At 47.7% G+C, this 25,928-nt stretch overlaps 1 protein-coding gene across 13 annotated transcripts in view; it reads right to left on the bottom strand.

The window, feature by feature from the left end:
• Positions 1–25,928, bottom strand: part of PITPNM2 (phosphatidylinositol transfer protein membrane associated 2) — a 124,624-nt gene that overhangs the window by 8,901 nt on the left and 89,795 nt on the right. For 8 of the 13 annotated variants that reach the window (XM_064392088.1, XM_064392081.1, XM_064392087.1 and 5 more), the window contains 11 exons: positions 23,361–23,465; positions 22,434–22,504; positions 19,551–19,795; positions 18,914–19,103; positions 17,773–17,892; positions 17,255–17,466; positions 13,115–13,290; positions 12,583–12,753; positions 10,509–10,658; positions 5,550–5,714; positions 1,735–1,883 (listed from right to left, as the gene is read on the bottom strand). In XM_064392088.1, the coding sequence (XP_064248158.1) occupies positions 1,735–1,883; positions 5,550–5,714; positions 10,509–10,658; positions 12,583–12,753; positions 13,115–13,290; positions 17,255–17,466; positions 17,773–17,892; positions 18,914–19,103; positions 19,551–19,795; positions 22,434–22,504; positions 23,361–23,465 (1,754 nt within the window). Of the gene's footprint in view, positions 1–1,734; positions 1,884–1,926; positions 3,811–5,549; positions 5,715–10,508; positions 10,659–12,582; positions 12,754–13,114; positions 13,291–17,254; positions 17,467–17,772; positions 17,893–18,913; positions 19,104–19,550; positions 19,796–22,433; positions 22,505–23,360; positions 23,466–25,928 lie in introns of those variants that run through there. The other 5 variants (XM_064392094.1, XM_064392090.1, XM_064392093.1 and 2 more) reach the window with 5 other exon arrangements.

Genomic DNA, 25,928 nt, shown 5'->3' on the forward strand with positions numbered 1-25,928 from the left:
GCTGAGCTTGGCTGACATGGGTCACCTCTCTTTGCAGAGCTGAAGCTGGTTTTCATCCAGGGAAATGGAAAAAGGACCCCAGGGAGGAAGAGCTTGCTGGGGCAGGAGCTCATGGAAATCCAATGTAAACAAAATAACAAATTTTACTGAAAAATATTTAAATCAGGAATGTATTTTGAATCCTATCTGGGCTTGTTTTAACAAGATTTAATCTTTGGAGACTAAAACTATTCAACAGCTTCTTTTTACATTTTGTCCAGAGATGACTTTCAAAGGCCATTAGAAACAAGTCCTTATTAGGGGAAGCAGTTCTGTGGTGCTGGCGAAGGACAGCGAGAAGACAAAAGATGAGAAAAACCCTGGTCTCAAGACAAAGAGGAGTGAATAGAGACAGGCACTGGGCAAGGGGTGCCAGACTACCCAGGCAGCCACCAGCAGGTTAGAATGGATGGAGAGGTACCTGCAGGTACTCAAGCCACAAGGTTTGAAACACCACACAGTGCTGCAGACCCAGGTTTGGGCTGAATCTGAGTAATTGGCTGTTTCCTAAGTGGAAGATTTTGTGTATGAGACTGTCATGACTGTTCCCCCTCATGCACAATAGGAGTTCTCTCTTCCTTCCTGCCCTGTTAGGCTGGGCTGGATGTGGGACCATCCAGGCAGGAGTGTGCAGGCAGAGCCTGGCCACAGCCTGGAAGAGAAGGGGCTCACTGCCTTATCAGCACTGCTCAGCTGCCACCGCTGCTGTTCATGGTTCTCACACTATTTGGAAGATAACACTGAAAGAAAGTTTGCCAACAGAATCATAAATAACTGAGAGCTGCAGCAGAGGGGGCTGGAGGAGAACAGGGAGGATTTAACAGCTGAGCTAATGCAAAGCAAACCCGGTGCTGAAGTGGGCAACACAAACCACAGAGTTCCTTTCAGTTTTGTTTTTTTTCCAGCTCCGTGCTCCAAGTGTCATTCCCTGGGAAGTTCATATTTTTTAAGGCAAATAACTCCCCCTCATCCCCAAGGAACTGAAGGGAAAATATTTCTTTTAGGGAAAAAACATGTTTTAGACAGTAAATTTAAATTTTAGGCCAAATACAGGTTGATAAAATCTGATGTGTCAGACTCCAGACACCAGCTATCCCCATTCTCCTGGCTCTAGAACTGCTTTGTGCTGCAGGAATGAGAACTAAATCCCAGTGAGTTCCTAGAGGAGACAACAGTAACTTAGAAAGGCAAAATGGAGAACTGCATTCTGCCTATCAATTCATGCTGAATTCATACAAAACTTCCCCTTTGGTTTTATTGTATCTGGTGCAGGTTTTATTTGTCCTTTGAGAAGTTTCAGTTTCAGACTTGAGATCTGACCTGGCATGCAGATCACTTCAAGAAACAAGTGCCACTGACCTTTGCCACTGTGGATGTGATAGGAAACTGCCCTGGGCTCTCTCCATGGGTCTCCAGTGTGCCCAACTGAAACCTGCTCTGATGGCAAGAGCCCAAAAACCAAACAGCCCCAAACCAAGCAGGTGTGACAGCATAGCCATGAAGTCTGTATGTGTGCAGCATCACCAACACCACAGGTGAGGAAAAAAAAAATGAGAAGAAAATGGATCTGCAGGGGCAAAGAGTATTTTTTCACCTCTATGCATCCACAAGTCTTACGTAAGGCGCACTGTTAAAAACAAAGAGCCCTAAGCATTTTTCAGCCCAAGGATGATGAGGGAGAGGGGATGACTGTACCTGTCTGAGCAGGAAGGACACAACGTCCGTGGACTCCCAGTAGCTGGCGTGGAAGAGGTGAGGCAGAGCCACGGTCGGGAAAGCCGTGAGGGCATCGGGGCAGTACAGGGCGTAGTCGATCCGCTTGGTTCCCCACCACTTGGCAGCAACTACAGAAACAAAACACTCCTTCAGACAAAAGGGTTCACAGAGGGGATTTCAGGGCTCTGGCTCCTCGCTCCAGGTTTGCCAGGAGGCTGCTCCCTGGCTGCTCCTGCTGCTCGGGGGGAACAGGTGACCCCAGGCTCGGTGTTTGCTCACACCAAGGGAGGAACACACCACCAGCAGTGAGCTCTCCCTTGTTTAGGCAAAGAGGAAGGCACTGCAGGGTGGGTTAATTGCCTGTTAGTCCAGACCCCAGGGAAGGGGCTCAAGGCTCCTGTGCATCTCCCTGGAGCTGTGGGAGGAAGGAAGGGTGGGTGTGCTCTGCCCTTCTCCGGCCCTGCTTCCAACTCCTTTAGCTTTCACCAGGGAATTGCATCCAGGTATTGGCCACACTAAAGAGGACTGAATACTGGGAATCCACAGGATGCTAGAAGGCACCACAAGGCAGGGAATATGGCACGTGGTGATGGGACTGGCAGTCCCCAACAAATCCTCATTGCCCTCCTGGGCTACCATGGTACAGGCAACAGAGACTGCAGCCCAGCCTTCCCAGGGGCACAGCCTCTGTGGTGGACAACAAGACAAGTACCTGGCACTATTGGGACTTCATTGCAAGGGGGACTGAAAAATACACTGGGATTTAGTGGGGGGCAGGGATACAAACAAAACAGACAAGTTTCTCCCTCAGGGAGCCAACAACTCACAGGCAGGTGTCTGACAGGCACCCTTCACCCCGGGACACCCGCACACCTCAACTGCCCTGAGCTCTGCCCACACACACGTCCTGCCCCAATCCCTGGAAATTAGCACGTCTCAGTCCAAAGCCTCAGACCCCAAAGCCATGAGCTGCTTTCCCAGCAGCAAAGAGTCCTCAGTGCCTGTGCACTCCAGCCCAGAAAAGCAGCCAAGGAAAGAAAAGATGGAGATCAAGAGAGCAGCAGAAGAATTTTGTTTGTGTTTGCATGCAGGATGCAAGCTGGGGCTTTGACAAGGGCTTCCTCAAGCTTGGTTTGTCTCTGTGACAATGTTCCCTTTTTAAGGATTTCCAGGAAAGCTGCCAGGTTTAAGGTACAATCCAACACACCCCTCTGCAAAGGGAAATCTGGCTGGGGATGAGCACAGATGCTGAACTGAAAAGATGGATCCAGCAGCTCCTTCCACAGACCTGCACAGAGCTCCCACCACAGCAAATGCAGAGGGACATGGATTCAGCACATCCCATGGCCCAGCCCTGGCTGTGCCAGGTGCCAGGCCACCCTCACCCTGATAGTCCCCACTTTTCTGAAGAGCCATGGGAAGGAGGAGCAAGGTTTGACAGATCAACATGGCTTTTCCAGAGCTCACAGGCACCTCCTCGCAGCCACTTCTGATTCCCTGCCTTCCAAACTGACAGCTCCTGGTCATGTCCCAACTTTCATTGCTCATGCAAGTCCCCAGCTTGGGTAATTTCAGATTCTTTACAGGGAGCAGACAGGATTGACTCTTCCATGCTCAAAAGACAGCGGTGGAGGCAGAAGCGTTGTCCCCTCAGCTCTGCCCAGAAGAATTCCTGCTCCTGCCAAGTTGTTAGCGGTGTTATGATGGATCTTCAGGACAAAGTGACAGAAATACTTGTTAAGATGCAATCAGAAACTGCAAGTGCCTCAGTGAAGCGCAGAGATTTGTTGTGAAGTTCTGTGACTACCAAATGAGAGAGGAGGCTGACAGGAGTGGATCTCTCCAGAATACCTGTCTTGATGTCCAGGTCTGGTATCCGAAGAGCACAGCCTGCAGCCCGGCTCCGTGGCCCTTTGAGCTTCCTTCCCTTGGCAGGCATTTCGTGTTTATGCTGCCTACTCCTCCTGAATGAGGTTTGGGTAGGGGATTTGTGAGGGAGGGCAAGTTGGGACAGAAGGCTAAACCCCCTACAATGATAAAAGTGGTGTTTGGTTTCTAAAAGGAAAAATAAAAAAAAAAAAAAGCAGAAATCACTTATTACTATGGCACACACTGATTTCATCCTCCACAAACTCACGGCACCAGGGGAGCTGCACCCCTAGGGAGGCTCCTGGGAGGGAGCTGTGGTTTTGCAGTGCCCCTCCAGCTCTCCCTGGGGATAAGCACAGATCACATCCAGCCCTCAGTGCCACGGCTCCACGTTGCCAGCACACCAACGAGGCTGAGAGCAAGAGCAGCAAAGGCAGAGCCAGAGCTCGGGGGACACTCCGAGTCAAAGGAAAACTCTTCCTCCCTGATCTCAGGAACAGCTTTGATGGCCGTGTGGAGGAATAAATTACACAAAGCAGAAGCTGCACAAGGGGGAGAGCATGGGGAAAGCAGAGGTGAGTGTTGTGTGACCCAACCCTGCTGCAGCTTGGGACAAGATCTCTCCATGGGACACGCCAGCCTCGGGGCATCACCCTGGCACAAACACCTCCCCAAGAACCACCACTGTGTGCCAGCCCAGCAGCTCCCCGTGGGTGGGAAAGCAGCACAAAATAAACACCTTCTCCCCCAGGAGCTGCTTCCCCAGCAGATTCCTATTTAGCAGTGCTTGGCAGGATGTCAGGACAAGTAGAAGGACGCACGTGGGGAGCGCGGCGTCGGCTCTTGGACACACTTAGAGCAGGAAAGCCTCGTTTGTCAGAGAAGGTATTTTGGTTCTGCTGCTGAGTGTTGCCTCAAACAGGGCAGGAGGTTACAGCAGCCCCTGAGCAGCGCCCACAGACCTTCAACAGCTCATACCTGCCTCCGGGAGCATTATTAACCTTAGCAATTAATGATGGAGTGAGTAATTCACAACTCGTGCCAGGAACGTATCTATAAATTTTTGAGACCTTCTGTGAATAGAGTTTGGGCTGAAAATTTCCTCACATGCATGGTTTTTAGTTTTTGGTTTGGTTTTTTTTGTGGATTTTTTTTGGGTTTTCAGCCTTCTTTTGGTCTGAGTTACCAGAGGTCCCTGAGGACACAGTGTTGATCTCATACCTGAGCTGAAACAAAGAAGGGGCTGAGCCATTAACAAAGTCTGTTCTTCTCCACTTAACAAAGTCTGTTCTTCTCTACTGCATTAGTTAGGAAGTTGTACATGTCTTGGGGAAAAATAATAAATAAAAAATCCCTTTTACTCCTCATTCAGCTCTGGGAAATGGGTCATAAGTGACTGGAAGCTGCCCTGCAGGCTGCAGGAGAGCTGAATCTTTAATGCAAATTAATAAATGTTCTGTTCTGAACCAACCTGTCCTTGCCTTTCAGCGTTACAGAGGGGCTTACTCATCCCTGCTTTTGTGGGCCACATTTGAGGGATCTGCATCAAGCCACATCCTGCATTACCCATCTGGTCTCAAGTGCTGATCCCAAGCAGTTCTGCACGACTTACCATGGCAGCACAGACACATCCCTCTGGATTAACCCTCACACACACAGCAGCCAAACGGTGCTCAGAGCCACAGTTATTATCTTCTCCTTAACAGTTCATCACCAGCAAGGTCCAACATGCATAACACAGCCGTGGTCATCACACACACCCCCTGTTCTTGCAGGGGATGTGCTAACACAGGGCACTGAGTGTGGCAGAACCAGGATAATTCCGAGCTTTTGGTCATGAACGGGAAGCACCCCCCGGACAGACGGACGGACAGAAGCTGCTCAGCCCGGAGCAGAGCAGAGCCTCGGAGGGGTGCAACACTTACTGTTGGCTATGTTGGAAGCAGTGTAACTGTCTGCCATTCCTGAGACCTGGCTGGCAATGCTGATCTCACTGGCTCTCCGGAAGCCCCTGAACTGAGGGGCTGAAATGGGGGTGGACAGGGACGCGTTTTCCATGAAGACGGCACCATGAGACTGAACAACATCTGCTACAAAGTTGAAACAGGGAAATCAAAATATTAGACCAACAGACAGAGGCTGGGCAAGATGAACTCGGGGGGGAGGAAGGAGGCAAACAAAGCTGGTAGGTGCAAAAACCTTTCAGAGATGATTGGAATGAAACAGAAACACCCCACATTTCATTGGAGCTCTGGTTAGAAAAGAAAGCAAATAGCACAGCAGGCAGAGACATGTGGCTGGAGGAGCAGCCTTTGATTGAGAGAAGCAAAGTAAGTAGCTCAAAAACCAGATCCAAAGAAAAACCCAGGCAGACTTGTTCAAGCAGCAATAACAAGCATGTGTCATACATACAGATGTGAATATACACAATTTTATACATTCACATCAAGACAAGATAACCAAGGTAAGAAAAACAACAAAAAAAACCTTACAAAGAGGTATTTGTTTTCTTGAGATATTTAAATTTAAATGAATCTCTCCAAGACAGAAGCATTATTAAAAAGCAAAAATCAAGAAAACATCTTCATGCCTGGCAGGGACTAAATTTGGACTTGTATTTTACTGCTGAAGGACACAGCCAACACTCATAAATCTGGAGAAAGGGCAAGTGAAGGGAGTCTGGTGCTGAGCACTTGTATCTCCCATCAGAGGCAGCAGATCAGGGAGCACTCGGGCTCTAAGAAAACAGAGCTTTTTTGGTACAACACGCAGGTCTGGATTTTTAAATCCCAACCTGAGGTTTACCAAGTTAGGCCGAACCCCTCAGTACATGGACCATATGCCACATGGACCTTACACACAGATGAGAGGGAAAAGGACCTCAAACACTCAGGAGTGGCAAAACAAGAGATGCTGAAAGCCACGTTAAAATCTCTGCATTTCAGTTTTGTCTCTGAACAGAGCTGAGAGCACCCACCCCTCTGTGGGTGCTGTGAGGCCCAGTTAAATGGGATAGCCCAAGCTCCTGCAGGGCAGGGGTTTGTAATGCCAACACCAGGTGCTCACAGCAGGCAGCACCAGCGTGGCACTAACATGCAAAAGCAAAGCAATTCATTAGGGGTTTGAGGTTGCCCATCTCTGCTGCACTTGAGGAGCAGCACCTGAATTTATTCCCAGGTATCAGGCAGGAGATATCACAAGGAATGTGAGCACATTACTCCCACACATCAACACCCTCCACCTATTCCAGCCTGTTTAGTTATCCCTGGATTTAATCCTGGCACACGGCTGACACGGGGTGTTGTTTTAGCAATTGGTTTATTTTAATATCAATCTTTTTTTGCTTGAGGCTACTGATTTTCTCCCTCCAATCCCTCAGTTCGCAGCAGCAGCGTCTGTGCCCACACAAATCCTGCTGCAGCCAGGGAGAGGGAACGTATGAAGCAGAAAATGTGTGGCTAAGTGTCAGTAAAAGAGTTCTGTTCTCTGCAGGGAAAATCAGGCCACAAGCTGCTCTGTGTAAAAGCTTTGTGGACTGTGAGATCTGAGCCTTAGCGGGAGCCTGACCTGATGATGAGCTGCACACACAGCCCACGTTGTGCCTGAAAGGCCCTCAGCAGCATCACTTTCTCAGCACTTTCCCCTTCTTTCCACCTTGCCTTGGGCTGCTGGCTGTCAAGGCTGTGACCAGGATCCCAACCCAACGGGTCCCACAAGGCCTGTGCTGTTTTCTGACTGCACAAAACACCAACATGAGCAAGAAGAGGCAATCCGAGTGGAAAACAGGAGCTGTACTGAACCCCACAAAGGCCTCAAGGGTGAAGGGTCTCATTCCCTTTCCTGGGAGACCTGGAACAACCCTCCCTTCTCTGATCACCCGTCCCTCTGCATTCTCTTGCCTATGAGATGCTCCTGTGCCCTGCTCTTGTGTCACCAAAGGGGTGCCCCAGCACAGGTGATGATCAACACCTTCCCCGAACCTCCTCAGATGCAAGGAGAGGCTTGGCTTTGTCTGTGTCAGGAAAAATGCCAGATTCAGGTTTCACCACCAGAGAAACCTGAACTTCTTCCTCTGCTTTATCCTAAAGCACCTGTGGCTTGAATTAGGAAGATCAGTTCAAGAGTGCTCCAGGAGAAAAGGCTGGGCCCAGCGTGGCCTGCCTGGGGTGGTCACAGCCTTGACTCCATCAGCCCATCTTCACTTAGCTCTGCCTGAACTTCAGCTCCTTTTTCAGAACCCAGAAAGTGAATTAAGGAAGAAACAATGAGATTTTTGGGCCTGCTCTTTTTCAGCCAATCTTGTTTCCCTGGGCTGACCAGGGATTTTGGAATATAATGAGTTTGCAGCAAAAGCACCCAACCTCAGCAGCTATTCCAGCCCCATCCTGGTGTCACCAGAGGAACAATTCCCACTCCTGTGACAGCCTGAGGTGTTTCAGCACTGTTGAACAGTTCAGTTCAGCACTGCCTGTGTTGGTGGCAGGGGACAAGGGATCTGCTCTGCAGGGGACAAGGTGCCACTGACAGCAATGCTCCTCTGCTCCTGCCCACTCAGGTGCTCTTGTGCTTCTCCCTTTCCCCAAGCCACACACCCTCTGTCCCTGAGAAAGGCCAGTTTCTGAGAAAAACGAAGGCCAGGAAAAGGCAGGGTGGGAAATGTGGAGAAAAACCTGTTTTATGCATTACAACCCACTCAGAAAAGCTTCCTCCACACCAAAGCTGCAGTGACAGCAACTTCCAAATAAAATCTGAGACCTGACTCGCAGAAAAAACCCACAAAGCTAACAACACATTTCCTGAATTTGTGTATTCTCTGCTTCATGTCTCTTGAGCAGCAGCTCTGAAACCAAAGGGGCTTTCTTGGTTAGTGTGGTGAGCAGGGTGGGATGTCACAGGCACTGCCATGCTGGCACAGACAGACCCCAGCACCTGCAGCCAGGAGCTCCTGACAGGAGCCATGGGAAGCCTCCTGCACCCAGAGGTGCACCCCCAGCCACAGCTCAGGTCCTGACAGCCACAGGGAGCTTCTCCAGGCAAGCCCAGAGTGAAGCCAGAAGGTCCAGCAGCAGCAAGACCTTTATCAAGATCAGCTGCTCCTCTGTCACTCGGGGAGGACAGAGGTGCCCTTGGTTACTGCACTTTGTCCTGTGACTCAGGGATGACTCAGGGCCACTGGACCAGAGAGAGGAAGAGGAGCCTGGCTGGAGCAGTGCCCTGAGCCCCCTCCCAGCAAAGCATGGCACAACCCATGCCATGGCCCAAGGTCTAACTGCACTTCCAGGGGAGGGCACATGGAAAGCCAAACCACTTTTTTTGTTTTGGCCTACCTAAGGATCTTTAATACTCATTTTTGGTGATGTGATCTTTCACTTTTGGACTCAATTATCAATGTTCCTATAAGGGAACAGCCCTGAGCCATCAGGTAAGTCCTTGGGGTACCTGAAAGACAGATTTTGGTATGTGCTATTTGGAGACTGAGCACCAAAGCAGGAAATACTGAAAGCCATCAAAAAATATGTACAGATCAATACAACCAGAAAGATTAAAAACCACAGAAAAGCCAGGCAGCTGCTCAGCATAGGCCAGGCCCTGCTCACACTGGAGGTCAGTGCTGGGCACTCTGCAGTCACTACCCTGACACCAAGAACAGATTTCTGCTGTCACAAGTTCTGGTGATTTTGGAAATCTCCTTCAGTCCAGTGGCTGAACTGGGATTCAGCACTTGCTACACTCACTTCAAGAACTGCTTGGACACACTGTGGTCTTGACTCACAATGTGAAAAGCAGAAAGTCATAGAATCCTGGAATGGTTTGTGTTGGAAGGAACCTTAAAGACCATCTAATTGGGCATGGGCAAGGGATGCTTCTACAGGCTCTGTCCTGACCACAGGCAGTATCAGCTCCCAGGGAAATGGCATTTCAGCAGGGACCTCCAAAGTGGTTAATTAATAGTACCAGATCCTCTCCCTCTGCTTTACCACAAACCTCACAGCACAGGCAACACGGCAACTGCACACCTAAAAATCCTCTGCGCCTCCAGGAGACAGAGGAGAGACCCCTGGGAAAACTCAGCGATGTTGCCATCCTGTATGACCACATAAGAGCCCAAACTGCTCAGGGACAGTGAGGGTCAGCTTGTTAAAGACAAACAGGGCAGCAGAACCCAGCTCTCAATGCAAAACACTGAGAAAGGAACGAGAATGGGCAAGTGAGACACGCGGGGAAGAGAAAAAACAAAACAAAGGCAAATCTCATCAAAATTGCAGATGTAGCACCAGCCACAATCAGAATAAATGAGGCCATGCAGCATTGATGATGGAAAATAAGGCAAAACAAACGCATCAAACTTTGCTTTTAAGGCGGGAGACAAGAAATTAATTTCAATAACCAACACGCAGAGCCACCCTGGGGTCTGAAAGCCTCGGTGCTGTGCTCAGCAGTGTCCAAACAGGAAACAGCCAAAGGGACAAAATCTGCTGTGACATGGACATCAATTGGACTTGTGGTGATTCGTGGCTGCTGGGGAGCTGCACAGTGCAGGACACCCTTTCCCAAGGGATCCTCCCTTGGTGAGCACCACACGAGCAGGGCCAGCAGGGACTGTCTCTGCCAAAGGCTCTGTCCAGCAGCACGGAGCAAACCAGGCCGTGCATGGCAGCAGCTCCCCTCCAGCACCAACACCAGAACGGGACAGAGTTTGTAACCCCAAGCCCTTTTCCAGAGTGGTTCTCCCAGAGCCAGGTGTGATCCCCAGTGGTGATTTTGTGTGGCACAGCCTGAGACGCAGCACGAAGGTTTCAACTCCAGGAGGCAACAGTGTGATCTCCAAAAAAGGACCCCAAGAACCCAACACCACAGACAATACAAAAGTGTAGATTACACACACTCAGCACAACCAGCACTTTTATTGGAAACATCTTGCCAATTCAGTACGGGAACGGGGATACTTGTTTCCATGAAGCTGTCCTGGTGCTGGAGAGCACCCAGAGGGCTACTTTCCATGAGGAGGATGGGATTGTTCTGGATTGTCTCAACTAGAAGCAGGTGGGGAAAAAAAAAACATAACAGAAGGACAAAGAACAACAGACATGCGGCCACAAAGTGTTAAACATACAAACAGTTACACCCCAGCACTTAATTATGAGTCTTCAATGAACAGACAACCTTCAAATAGAGTAAAAGAAACAAAATGGGTGATTTCCAAACAGACCAACATCAGAGATTAACTGGGAGCAGAGGAGAACACAACGATGGCATTTCCACAACAAATGGGAGGCATCTTCACCCCCTTCTAAGCCAAATCCATAAATACACAGCAGATCCAGATAAATCTTTTTCACTATGAGTGGAAAAAAATATGCTGTAAGGGAAGAATCAGACTCACAGCCTACACAGTGCAAAGCACAGGAGTAAGCAGGGATGTGAGTTTGATTTTACTCTGCAAGTCAATTGAAATGAAACAGGGACCAGCATTTAGTACATGGGGGAAAAAACCAGCCTGAGAGGCTTTCTGAATTGTGGACTCCCAAAAAAGCTACCTGCACGAGGAGATGTGCACAAGCAGTGTTACACAAGGTCTTGTACAAAACCAATTATAACTGAGCACCTGAATTTTACGTGCTCAGCAAAACATACAGCTTAATTATAGCAGCAATTAACTTTTCTGGAGTGCCCTCCAGTGAACAGTAACTTCAGGAGCAGCTTGGTGAATCATGGTTAGTCCTTCTGGGTAATGTGTCCATCACAACATGGACTCTAATGGAAAGGAATGGCCTGTTACTTTCTGATAAGCAAATGAAGAGGCTTTGTCTTACAGGAAAAAGAGAATTTAAAACTGGTTTTTGTCAGTTTTATTCATGAAGGCAGAGCAGTATCTCTTAAAATAACAAGGCTCAGACCTGGAGGTTTTGCCATCACTCTGCCCTTCTCATAGGAGAGCTAATTGCTGTTTAACTTCACTGCATAGCAAGTGTCTCTCCAAACACAGCCAACTCAGAGGTCCAGGGAGGCTCTAACATTCCTGCTGCTGTACAGAATGATAACCAGAACACAGGTTTGGTGTCAATGGAGCCTCTACCTCTGGGTTCAGTGAGAACAGGGGCTCTGGAATGTATTTAAGAGAAAGAAGGTAAGATGTTTAGCTGCTTTTTTTTTTTTTTTGTAATAAGCCCCTTGCAGCTGATACCTAGAATACACCCAAAAAGCAAATTGCTCTTCAAGTTGCTATAGATTCCCTGAGCTGTTGTAACTGGCCTGGGTACAAATGCAGTTGTGGGTGGATCCATTTTTAAAAAGTGTTGCAGCAAGATCTTGGCTAAATTTGACAAGTGAGTGGGGCCTGCAGAAAGCATTTTATTCACTTCATTAAACATGGGGTTTAGTTTGTGCCCATCTAACAGATCAGACCTCTATACTGAGCAATTACAACACTTAAAGACACTGGTACATATAGAAGGCCACTTCTTTGGATTTTCAACTTTAAAATGATGCAGAGGATCACCAGAATTATCCAGCTCTAGTTATACAGTTTTCATTTAGTGCTGCATGATTCAAATATTAGACAAATGGGATGCAAACAAGTAAATCATCTCATCATCTCACTGTAGACTTGCTCCCTCCAGTCTTCTCTGGTCCTACAAGTCCTAAATTCTGCCAACTCAGTTGTGTTTCATTCACTCTCAATCACAAGCACCAGTTTGGGTGTAAAACAGAAGCCTTTACAGAGAGGTCACCAGCTCAGGACCCTCAGCAGCTGGAGGCCCTTGTGTGACAAACAGAGGGCACACAGGACACGAGGCACTGATTTCACTGCAAGAAAATTCCTTTTCTGGTAAATCGGGAACAAGCTAATGCTACAGGGCCAGTTCTCCTTCTCACCATTCCCAATTGTGTTGGTAACTTCATGTAACATGTAAATTGTAACCCTTTAGCAGCTGCTGTGGACCCAGAGGGACTCACCCAGAACAGCAGAGTTGCCGTCGCCCAGCGGGAACCTCTGGTACCGGGGAATGTTGAAGGGGGGCAAAAGGTAAAACTTCCTCTCCAAAAGAGGCTCGAGGCGTGAAGCAGATGGGTCTGCAGGGTGGAACAGGTTATAGACCTGCTGACAAGCTGGTCTGAGCTGAAAGACTAAAAAGACAAAGAAAAAAAATCCTCAAGTATCAAAATACTGCTTGTTAGAATGTTGTAGATATTTGTCTCTAAAAAGGACAACTGTCAGGTTACAAAATTGCAAAAGATTTATCATCTCTCTCATCTCCTAGTTTATTCAACTGAAACTATTTATGACAATGTTTAAAGACTCAAGAATTGCCCAGTGCTTTTCCTGTTTGGAAATGGGATAATCGGTGGTGCATAGAGCACAGGGAGATCTGCTTCTTTACGGTGCAATAAACACGGTACAGAAATGTTTGGGTTTAACCAGACTCCTGCAAGTGCAGCAGGAGGTGCCACACCACCCACCAAGGGAGCAGTTTGCACCAGGACTTACTGTCAAGAGCTGGAATCACAGTTTTCCGCAGCGCAAGCACCAGACCCAGGGGAGACCCAAAGAGGAAGAAGTCTGTGATCTCAAAGTCAAACTTCCCAATGTTTCCTCCATCCAGCATCGTGGAGCTGCTGGATCTCCTGGATGTGGGGTCATTTCTCAGGACACTAGAATGTAAACTGGGACAAGAACAGAAAATAAAGTCTGAATTATACTGTCACTGTGTTTTCATAATCAAAGGCTGGATTAGTGATTGACAGTGGATGTAATTTCTATCTCTTCAGTGAAGGAACTGTGCTAATCAACCCACAGTGACCCCACTGCACTGGCATCATTTAAATGTACAAATCAAGCTTCAGGTGAGTTCATTTACACACTATCTCCTCAAAATGCTTTTTTCTTTGGAGTCAAAATCACAGAACATGTCCAGCTTTTCCTCCTTCTCTCAGGTGTCAAATCTGTTTGCAAAATTCCACCTCTGTGTTGTGCAGGCTGGGCAATGCACAGGTTTAACACAGAGATTTAAATTCACATATTCCTTGGACACTGAAGAAGAAGCAGGATTGCTTAGGTGAAAATCCTGGAAATCCACCCCCACATTTGGGAGAGTTGCTTCTTTGCAGTCTAAATCTGGGCCAGTGAAATGACAGATGTGTAACACTGATAACCTGGTTCACAAAAGGCTTTCTGAGATGCTTCTATTCCCACCCAAAAGCACGAAGCTGCAAATTCCTTGCTCTCCAGGTTGTGCAGATTCCAGTGGTAGCTGTAGTGGGTTATCTCATTATATTTAGAAGCAGAGAGTTGAAGGCAGTACCAACAGTGCCTTAAGAGGGTGTTTGCAAACACTTAAAAAAGCATCAGAACAGGTTCTATAAACCATGTAGGAGAAATGGATATCATAAGAGATGGGTTGGATAAAGGGTTTACAGGCCTGGAGTTGGGAATGATGCATATCCAGCAGTCTCCTGCCAGCCCTGTGTCCCCAAACAAAACCCCAGGTGGTTTGTACTTGTCACATCCCCATGTGCAACAGCTCTGGCTCATCACAGCTACTTCTGAGGACAGTGACAGCCCAGCACTGCTGTGGTCCCAAAACAGGGCTGTTCCACCATCCTCAGCACAGAGCAGTAGCTCACAGACCCCTCAGACACAGCCACCACCCAGGAACAGCTGCAGATGCTCACACTTTTGGGGAACAAAACCGAGTTTCAGGCAGACTTTGCTTTCCTGCCACGACAAATAAGGAATAATCCCAGCGACAGCTCCAGTGCTGAACGCCGTTCCCAGAGGATGCTGAACCTCCTCCTGCTCCTGCTGTGCTGCGTTCCCCCTGGAGCTGCACACACGCACAGGCACGGCTCTGCTCTCCCAGCTCCCAGGCAGGGAATGATAAGTTACTTATGCCAGACGCACACACATCACGGGGAGTCAAAACAGCGGTGTCAAAAGCGGCAGGAACGGGAGGTTACAGCAGTGACAGCTCAAACGAGCCTGCTCCTGTTGCTGCAATGCAAACGAGGCTGCACAGCCCTGAAACAGCTCTGAGAACAAGCCACCTTTGGTGGAGCTACAATTGCTTTAGCTAACAAGATGCAAGGCAGTGAGTTTGCTGTGTGTGAGGAATGCAAAGTCATTTAGAACATGCTGGGTTTTGCTGCAGGCAGGGTGACAGCGATGGGATTCCAACAAAGGCTCCAGAGGAAAACCCATCCCCATGGATGGGTGCAGGGGCTGTTTGGTGTATTCCACACAGCTTCCCACAGCTTCTCTTCCTGGGGAAGGGAAGAAGCAGAGCAGGCACAGCATGGAGCAATTTGGGCATCTTCACTCCTTCTGCCGGGAACTTGGTATCGCCTTTTCAGCAATCAAAAGAAATGAGCCAAGGGGAACTCTGGATCTGTCATGCTCCAAGCAACCTGCAGTGCCCTGTTCTCCCTTTAAAGAGCAGCAGATGTACTGTGTGCATTAATTAAACAAGAGCTTATGGATTTCAGAAGCAAATCAACTCATTTACAATAATACAAGTACAGCACAGCCAGAAATAATGTAGTTGTGCAGAAGGACTGAATTTAAAAATAAACGTGTGATTGTAATCTCCAGATGCTGCTCTGGCTTGCTGGGCATTATCCCAGAGAAGTGGGTAGGTCTGATACATGAATAAAAATGAATGTCTTTGGCACAGGCTGAAATCTGCAGTGGGCATGGACAGAAAGGTCCCTGTGTGCCAGGCTGCCCGTCTGCCGAGCCCTGGAGGAAAACTTGGCTCTGTTCTGCCAACCTCCTGCTCGAAGCCACGTCACACCAGGACTTGGTTTTTGCATGGGAAAAATCATTCCTTGATGGCAGAGGCCAATGGGCTTTCTGCTGGTGCTGGTTGGGAGAACAAGGTCCAGGGATGGGAGCAATGTCCTGCTGAATGCAGGAGGGGACAAGTGGGATCCCTGCTCCCCAGCCTCCTCTGCACCACAGATGAGGTGAATCCCTGCTCCCCAGCCTCCTCTGCACCAGGGATGAGTGAATCCCTGCTCCCCAGCCTCCTCTGCACCAGGGATGAGTGAATCCCTGCTCCCCTGCCTCTCCTGCACCACAGAGCTGAGTGACAGACATGCAGAGACAGCTCCTACCTCAGCTTCAACCTGCCTCTTTCCCTGAGGGAATCCTGGTTTTGAGCTCTGGGAAGAGACTAATTTTTAGCCCAATGTCTAAATGAGGTTTAAAAAGACATAAAACTCCTAAGAAGTGAAGATGCAGCAATCTGTCACCCCACTGAATTCCAGCAGCTCTTGCCAGGGAATCACAAGTGCTGCATGTTGGGTGCAGGCAGAGCCCTTCAGAGATGGAACAGGAAGGACCAGCACAAAGCTATTTGGAACAACAAAATGAGCAATCCATTATCCACATCAGGCCCAGCACTTACTCTAAAATAGGTGCAAAAATGCATCAAGATGCCAGCCTGATTTCCTTAACTGAGTCTGTGCCCCTGAGGTCAATAACAAGGAGGAAAATCAGCACATTTTTGCACAACTCATATTTTCCCTGTAATACAGGAGACTGTTTTGAGGAGGCAAGAACAAGAGCCTGATTGCCTTTTATTAACCTGCTGGAAATAGCCAAGAACCTCACTGGGGATTTTGTAAATGCAGCTGTCTTTCTGAATATCCTATCTCTGTGCACCAACAACATCCACTTCGATACCTTCTCTCTCCCATAAATCATTTACCAAAGGGCCCTGACACAGCAGGACAACATAAATCCCTGTGCTAAAACAATGACTCCAAGTAGTGATGGAGGGGGAGAAATGCAGGGGAAGCCTTCAGCACAAGGCAAAAGGAACAGCCCTGGATGCAGCTGCAATGCAGGTGATGGGGTTTGCTGTGGGGGACACTGCTCCCCAGTTCCTGGACATCAGAGAAGAGGGATTAAGAGCATATTGACTACAGTTCCTCCAGGCCTGCAGGAGAAAAAGCTCTGGGCTGTCCAGTTTCAGAGGCTGAAGAAGAAGATTCAGTCAGAAAAATCCTCTGGGTTTACAGAAATAATCCCTGAATGACCAGTGGCCATGGGCAGACTGCTGTGAAAATTCCATGGGTTATGTTAACAGAAACATTTCTGAATGTCCATTTGAAAAAGCTTTAAAATGTGATACTGGGGGCTTCAACAGTGAGTAACAAACCTGAAACATGTCCTTGGTGCAATGGAGCAGCCTTGGCAGGGGACAGAATAACTCAAAATCAGGTTTCAGTGATGCTTTAAAATGAATACAATGCTGGGTTCCCAGCTCTGCTTTTTCCAAGTTCCCTTACACGATTTCTCCATTTGCTTTCTGACCTCCATCCCACACTTGGAGCACAGCAGAGCAGCAGCTCCCTTGGCTGTGACACAACAGCTCAAAGGGCTTCGTGCCATTGCACCACTGATGCAGTAGAGAAGCTGGATTCTCTCGGTGCCACTCAGCAAAAGCTGTTAATTTTTTTGCATATACAACACACTGAAATCGATAACCCTCTCATCTAAATTGTTTTCCTACACCTTGCTTATCACAGAGTGACAAAGCAACACTCAGGTTCCACAGATACACCACCCTCAGCTCCAGGACACTGCTGGATCTGTTCCTTCCAAATTTTAAATCTTACATCTTACCTTGAAAGAAAGGCTTGATGCTGCTTTATCGTGTCCAGCTCATAGGTGGATGAATCACTCCTTTTTCGTGGCAGCTGCTTCTTTGGATCTTCTCCATTGCTACGAGGAATATCAATGTTGCTCCTGCTGAGGTGTCTGCTGGCTTCCAGATTAGAGCCACTGGAACAGTGGCTGTTGTTCACTGTTATCCCAGGAGACAGAAGGTCGGTGTCCTGGGATGTGAAATGTATGGATTTAGCTGAATTAAGAATACACCCACATGGTAACACCTCCCTCCTCTCCTCCTTTCCCCATTTACCCCAAGATCCAGTTGAGGCCAGTCCAGAATCTCAGGCCCAATCACTCCCTAAAGTGTGGGAGATGCTTCACACCAGAGGGTGAAACATCCCTGTTTAGAGCAAACACACCCAAACTGACACCCAAAGACACGTCTGCCACTGATAATGAACAGAGTCTTGGCTGTTTCAGGAGATCCTTACTCAAAGCAGGCTCTGTGGAGGAGCTGGGAGCAGCATTACCTGCACACTCACCACGCTCCCTCGCCGACTGCTGTTCTGGCTCTCGGACACGGTCTGGTTGCTGTAGCATAAGGCATCAAATCCCAGGATCCCTCCAACACAATCCCCTACCAAACAGACCTGAGACAGGAAACAGCAGCAGGGGAGGACAGGGAGGAGGAATAAAAAGGAAATTAAGAAAAGAAGCCCCTTGACTTCAGTTCAGAACTAACAGTTATACAGAGCTGGATTACAGCTGGACAAGCTGGAGTGACAGGATGCCCAGTGCCTTCATCAGTAAAACTGCTCAGCCAGTGACATCCATCACTGCCTGCAGATTCCCATTCTCTCACACAGCTCAGCTGTCCTGGCTGTCCCCACCAGCCACCTGGAGCAACAGGACAGCAACACAGAGCCCTGATCCTGGTGCTAACTGCAGAAACCAAGCTGGATCCCCCCAGCCAGCTGCCTGTGCTACCTCAGGGAAGCTTCTGCCCATTTGTATCCCGAGGGGTAACAGTGTTCTGCCTCTAAGGGTATGAGCAGACAGGCACAGAAAAGCACCAAGATCCCTGGGCAGGAGAGGGCTGGCTGGGAAGAAGCTCAGAGTGAATAAACCACATGACAGCAGTGCAGTGTCACAGCTCCTCTAATGTCTGCCCTTGTGGGGCTGAGGAGTCACTTTGCTCAGAGGTGTGAGGCTCAGTTGTGTTCATTATGAGGTGCAGTAGCTACACAGCCTCAAAAAATAAACCCATGGGTGTGACAGCTCCAGCATGAGCTGCTGAAGGTCCCTTAAAGCCAGGAATGCTTAAACAGCCTTGGTTTGCAATGGGGATGAGACCATGTTTAGTAACAAAGGCAACATTCCTGCTCAGGCAAGTTGTGTCACACTGAAACCTGATTAACTTCACAGCTTTGGAGCTTCATTTCTGAACATAAACTCAGGCTTTGCTTCGAATCCCAAAGGTTCAGGACAGAGCACAGGCAATAATCTCTCCCTCTCAGAAGGAAAGGGATGGAAAGCACAGCACTTCCTTATTGCAGCCCAGCACTGTCACATTTCCATCCCTCCTGAGAGATTTACGGCAAAGAGAATTTCAGAAGGAAATTGCTTCCCTTGTCCTTCCTCTGGCAGTGGCCTGAGCAGCCCCTGGCTCACCTGGCCATTGAAGGAGGTGCCCTCCTGGGATTTGATGAACTCACTGTAGGCCTGGTTGGCTCTGACAATGACAGTGGCCACGGCCTCCTGGTACTGCGGGGAGGACGTGGCGAGCAGGGGCAGCGCGGCGAGGGGAATGTGATCCTGGCTGTTGGACAGGCAGCCCTCGTCATAGCTGTATGGGCTGAGGCTGCAGAAGGCAAGAGACAGTGGGAATAAGGGGAAAACAACTTGCAGGCAGTACAGTCAAGTGTTGTGGTTCATAAAAAAAAGCCTCAAGACAGAGAGGCCATTTATTCCTCTGTGAATGGGTGAGAGCTTAATAAATCTTTCCCTCCCATCAAACGTAAATCTTCAAGGACAACATACTTACACTGACAGAACAACCTCCAGACAAGGAATTAAATCCTTAGTATTTATTGGATTAATTAGAATAAATCAATCTCAGAACTTGTGCTGCATGATTACTGTATTCACTGCAGCTAAGTATGAAATCGAGATTGAATGCCTGGCTGGGACATTAATAAATGCATTCTCAAAGCACGGTCAGAGCTCCCCGTGCTACATGCAGAACATCTCAGGGAAACAAATAAAACAAAACAAACCCCCACTCCATGATAAAACAGCATCAACTCACCTGGACACCAGGGAAAAGGCTTCAGAGCAGATGGCTGGGCAAGGGACAAGTTTGATGGCAATGTGTCCCAGAGCAGCTGGGTAATGCACCCTCATCACCGTGTCAAACACGGTCGTGATGGTGTTGACATCCCCTTGCTTGGAGCTCTGGTCACCACTTCCTGAGTCCAGGATGTTCCCTCCATGGAGGACCAAGAGGAGGACATGGATTTTACTTGGCTGCATTAATGGCTGCACTGCTTCATCCTAGGTGGGGATGGAAGAGAGCACAGAGAAACGCTCGTTTTTCAAAGGGCTGTGACTTGTGCTTAATTTATGGCAAATTAATTAATGGCAAAGGCCATTAGATACACCACAATACAATACTGAGAATCTGAGTACTCCTTTCAGGTCTCTTATCCTACACTTTTCCATGCACAAATGCACACATAGCCTCAGTCTGACTTGTCAGAAATAGAAGGAATGCTGAAAGTAAAAATTTAAAAAAAAACTGCATAAAATTGTATTCAGGTAAAACATGGCAGCAGTAAAGACATCCTTGTGTATATTAGGGTGGAAAAATACAGAAATAAGAGATGGGTGTTGTTTTTTGTGGGGTGCTGAGCTCAGCTGCAGCAGTTGGCAGTGAAACACATTCAGCAAAATTAAGAAATGAGATCAAACAGGTCAGCAAGTGGCAAGTTACTGAGAAGTTGTGGGAAGATCAGTCATTGCATGTTTGCCTAACACAGAAGTTATAAATAAGACTTCAGATTTGCTTAAACTGTTGCAAGAGAGGAACTGAAAAGAAAAAAGTTCATGACCCCATAACCCAAGGAATGGCCAGCATGTGGCTGGGAGACTGCTGCATGAACATAGTGAGGGGTTATAATTTGGCTGTCCAGGTGATTTGCTTATTGTGTTGAACCAATTCCTTGCCTAAACAGACAGGCTGTAATCTGGGGGAAGGAGGGAATTGTGTCCTTATCATTAATGCCCTGCCAGAAGAGCTGTAAGCCCACTCCTGATGCCCCAGGCAGGAACAAGAGCATCCATGTGCACACACTGTAACACAACAGAGCAGCAACTATTTTTAATATCTATTTGCTACCAGGGCTTTCAGTGTTTACAGCTCCCACACGGACTCAAATGCTCCATCCCACACCTGTGAGATCTGTGCAAACCCTTCTGTACCTGACCCCTGTGCCAGCAGAGGCATCTGAGAACATCCTGAGCAACCCCCGGCTGCCACTGAGAGGGGGCAAGGAAAGGATGGAGGGCAGCAGTGTTTTCATTTGGCAAATTGCTCTAATTCCAGCATCCTCAGTCACCTGTTGTCCTTTGAGCAGTGACTGAGTCCCTGACAGACCTGCTGGTGGGAGGAAAGCATGCCCAGGCACACATTAGCAGCCTAACAACTACATCACATTTTCGCCAGATAATGTTTTAGCTTGTCTTACTACACAGCCCACCAGAAGTATTAAAATTCTCATCCAAGGCTGTAATAATGATTTTTCCAGACCTCCTGCATAAGAATGGCCTTGAATTATTTAGCACCATTCCACTCTATTCATGCCTGCTCTTCAAACCTCCTCTGATTCCAGTTTTAGCACCTGCACAGTGAACCCTTCCCTGGGTGGAGGCACAGGAGGAGCCCTCAAAGCGACTCAGCACCTCTTCTGCTTCCAGACAAGGGTTTTAAGTGTTCATTTGGAGAACAACATGAGTCACCAAGCTCAGGTCATGCAGAAGTTTATTAGCAGTGCTTGGGAGGCACCTTTCAGTTCATTACCCTCTGCTCTGAAGGAAGTGGGGAGCTGCTGATCAGTTTAAGGGTGGAGGTAACTATTTAGAACTTCCTTGTAAGATCTGGAGCCTCTTAAAACACCTAAATCCTGAACCACCTTCAAGTGAGGGAAGCTTTTAACCTGAAAATCATTGCAATTGGTGGCACAGGAATTTCATACTATTTTAGCAGACAGCTTGTGAACAACTACAAATAACTGTCTTTTTCATCTTGCTTTGAAGTCTGTTCTTTTTCTAAAATGAAGGCAGAAACAGGAGGGGGTTGAGTTTGCACAGCCCTCTGAGGAAGACAAGTTTCCCACACCATCTTGAGCTCCAAGAGAAATCTTAGGGCTGTGACTTGCTTATTTTGAGGTGGCCAGAGCTGTTTCCCTCCCAGCCACCCACTCCCCTCACGGCCCTTGAGCTCCCAGTCTATTATGGAAAAGCAAACCACCATGAACTTAGAGCCTGGCACAGACAGTAATTCCAAAACTCCTAATCTTTGATGGACCTCTCAGACACAATGCAGGCACTCTGCAAAGCAGCTGCACCACCCCTGCAGCACAGACAGGCAGCTGCTGAAGGGCAGCACGAGAACAGCCAGCCCGGGGTGTCTGACCAGGACTCTGAAGTGCAGAAAGCTGGGCTGGCTCACTGTGGTGTTATTTATTCATTATTTTGCCCAGAGTACTGACCCAGGCTGTGCTATAACTGGATTCCAAACATGACTCTGAGCAGCTCCATGCTGTGGGCTACAGCTGAGTGCTGTCCTTTGCACCTAGGTGCTGCAGGAGCGTGTTCTCCCACTCCCACATCCACACTTGCTCATCTTGCAGGATAGCTCTACCCTTGAGCTGCTCTGATCCCCACAGGATTGCCAGTTTTTTCCAGCTGGATACCTGATGCTGCCTGCAAACTACACAGCATTTTCTAGATGATGTTCCAAAGATGGGTGAAAAATCCCATAGATCAGAATTACAAAAGGATACACACAGGTGTTACTGGGGCTGAGCAGCACATGGAGACAAGACACTGCTCACAGCAAAGGGACCCATTTATCCCACACAGAGACATTCCAGCAGCAAAGGATCCCATTACAAGAAGGCAAAGCACTCACCTCGATGATGCTGAGCCTCTCCACGCTGGAGCCAACGTGGTACTCTGCTGATGTCTCCTGGTACAAGTCACCTGGAAGCACAGAGGTGTAAAATGTCAGCACTGCCAGATGCTCTTTGGCAAAGACATTCTTCCATAAAGACACTGCTTGTTCCAATGCCTCACATCTCCTTCATTATTTCATCAAATATCCTCTTCCTCCTTCCTGCCTCCTTCCACCTGAGAAACCTGGGCAATGCTGGGTCATTTATTTTCCAGCAATTTCTTGTAACCTGGGTAAGAGCTGAGGACATCAGTGAGCTCTTCTCTCATTACAGAGATCTGGTACTGCTGCTTTATTAAGGATGGCAACAATGGGAAATCCCTGCACGACTGTCAGAAATGATTGGTTTGTGGGAAAATAAAAGGAATTGCTTGAACTACGCTGGGGAGTAGAGATCTGATGTATTCCTACATCTGTGCCTACACAGACTGACTTTGTAGGAAAAGCCTGAGTGTCACCTTCCACCGTGAGCGCTCTGGCTGAGGAGCTACAGCTTCCTTTCTCCATTTCATAATGATGAGCAGAAAATAAAACTGAGGCAGATATAGCCAGGAACAAAGGATGGAGCAAAAGGAAAGAAGAGCCAGGAGAAATTCAAGTCATTTGAGACAGAGCTGGGATATTTCATCATTATATGAGAGAATCCTGGCTGTCACACAAAGGAGCCAAACCAACGTGGAAAATAAAAGAGAATCAAAAGCTATCCCAGCTCCCACTGAGCAAAGCTTTTCCAGCAGCACTGGGCAGTCATTTTTATGCTCTGTCTCAGCTTCTCCCTTTGTGAGATGAGGATAACAAGTTTTACCTTGCTCACAATGAGGCTGTAACAATTGCCTGGAAATACTGTAAAATAGCACATGCAGTTTGTACTTGGAAAAGAATTACCCTGGACATCATCGCATTCGGGGGTTTCAATTTTATCCATCAGATCGTTGGAACTCCATTTGGTTATTTCTTTCGGGAACATTTCCTCATTGTCAGACAAGTCCTCTTTAAAAAAACAGATTTTTTGAGAGTCATAAACACAAGAATATGTATACAGAAAAGAGCAAACCCCAAAATTTTAAATAAAACCCACAACTCTGTGCAATCTATACACATTTGGATAGCTTAAGTCAAAATAAACCATATACTTCACCAGCTTTTGTTACATAGAAACCAAAGCACCTTTTGAAAAGTAAACAAAATGTTTTAGCTGCATGATTTAAACAAACAAAACTCCTAAAACATGGAAAGCAGTAATCTGGATATTTAATGGCACCATGTTTGGCCTTTGCCTTGCCATTCTCCCTGATGGTGCCAAAGCAGCCAGAACGCTCCAGCACAGGAGAGGACAAAGCAAGGATTCCCACTGGGATCCTCCCAGCCCTGTTTGAGAGCTGTGGGATTTCTCTGCGGGAAGAAGGGACAAGGATCACTGCTGCTCATAGGACCAAACACTAAAAAGGCAGGAGCAATAAAGGGAACGTGAACTTCCCAAGCTGATTTCCTCAGGAGATGATACACACATGGGTCTGCCTTTTCCTGCCTATCTCAGTATCTTCCAAATCCCCTGGCTCAGTTCAACCACAGTCAATAAAGAATAAGGGTCCCAAAAAATATTATCTTCTTAGAAGTGTAATTAAAAGGAAGAGACATACAAAGGGGAGCTCTCCTTTCTCTTTTTTTCTTTTTTTCCATTGAGGATGCATCTTTTGCTGCTACGATGGTTAAGTGCTTTCTAATTTATTTATACCTCTGTGCCTAGTATGTCTTTCCTGAAAATTTTGGGCTTGTAAATTGAATAAAGAGTTATAAACGTAATAACAGCAGTAATTACAGATGTCTTGAAGATCTAAAAGCTGTAATCTTCAGAGTCCCAGACTAGGATTTCCCCTTTCTTATTGCTGTACAGTTACTAAGAAAATAATTAGCTAGAAGCATCCCACAATGGGGAACAAAAAAAGGTTATGAAATATATTAATCCTTTCAGCAAATCTGAGCAATAGCTTAAAAAAAGAATGTATGAAGGGCACTAGGTGAAGATCCAAGCAAAGCCTGATTATTTTTAGGAGCTTCTATTTCAACTTTGACCATAAAAAGAGAGCAACCTGGAAATTTGTACCAGCATGCCATTTCCTTTTTCAGCCATGGAAAGAATCTGAGTAAAACCCCATTTCCCTGCACACAGGAGTGTGGAGCTGCCTGTCCAGAGCAAGTGGAAAGCCCAGGCCTGTAACACACGTGCTGGCAGAGAATTAAGAGGACGATTGCACTCTAAGCTCCTCCAACAACTTAATCTAAATATTAAACTTAATTCCTTGAGAGGTCTAATTACAGCCCTTACTGCTGCTCAAGTGATCCCTGGATGGGATATTACTCCCATTATTAGCATTTATTACAGGATAGATATTCGATATTACGGTATTTGTCACTATCTTTACCAGTGAATGAGGGTGAGTGGGAAGCTGGAGACAAGGAATCTTCTCGGGCTCAGGTTACGCCCACCGCACTGCGTGGAAATGTGAGTGTGTGGATGGGAAGCACTTCTGAGGAACTCTGCTGGCTGTTGACTCACATCCTGAGCCCTGCCAGTTCCCATGGTACCGACCCCGGCAGGATGAGCTGCGAGCTGAGCCTCATCCCTGCTCACAGACCCGGAGTCTCTGCGGGCCAAGGGGCACCCAGAGGTCCCTCCAGGGATGGGGCTCTGTTCAGCTGCACACACATGCCAAGGCTTTGACTCATGAGCCAAAATCCCACCAGATTTAGGGGCAGACTTTTCAACCCAACCATGCTGACTGCAGAGGACAAACTGTGTACACAGAGACTCACAGGAGAGCAGCTGCTTTTACTCTTAGCAACCTCCTGCAAGTATTGCAACAGAGGTGCTCAAGGCTCATTTTTGCTAATTCCCCTTCCCAGGCCTGTTAGGAGCATGCCAGGGATTCCCTGGGCCCTGGATCCCAGGCAGAGCTGCCTCCATCTCAGTTTTATTACTGAGTAATTAAAAAGGCAAAAAGCGCGTGGATAGCGACGGTGCCGTTTGCATGACTCACTCCCCTTCCCTTACATTGCTCCAATAAATCCCTCACATACTTGTTGTAAATGCTACGTAAGTTAATAAATAGTGACACTTAAACGAAGCTGGCCCTTCCCTTTCCTGGCACACATTTATCCCAATTCACACATGTCCCAGCCATTTCACTGCTGTTGTGCAGCTCACCACACTAACACACCCCTTTCTGCCCCACAGTTTGAGATCCATGCCTAAACACTCATGGCAGAACTCTTCTGGAACATGGAACACAATACTATCAATTTTTGGAGGTTGAACTTCAGATGAGCATCAGCTTTGCAAAACTGGGGTGTCGTTTTTTAACAACTGCATTTCCCAACTTCATCAGCAAATATTGCACCTCTCACTTCCATCAGACAAGCCAGGAGGAGAGTCCATCTGTTGTCAATAGAGAT

Source organism: Passer domesticus, chromosome 17 (assembly GCF_036417665.1).
Source record: "Passer domesticus isolate bPasDom1 chromosome 17, bPasDom1.hap1, whole genome shotgun sequence".
NCBI lineage: Eukaryota > Metazoa > Chordata > Aves > Passeriformes > Passeridae > Passer > Passer domesticus.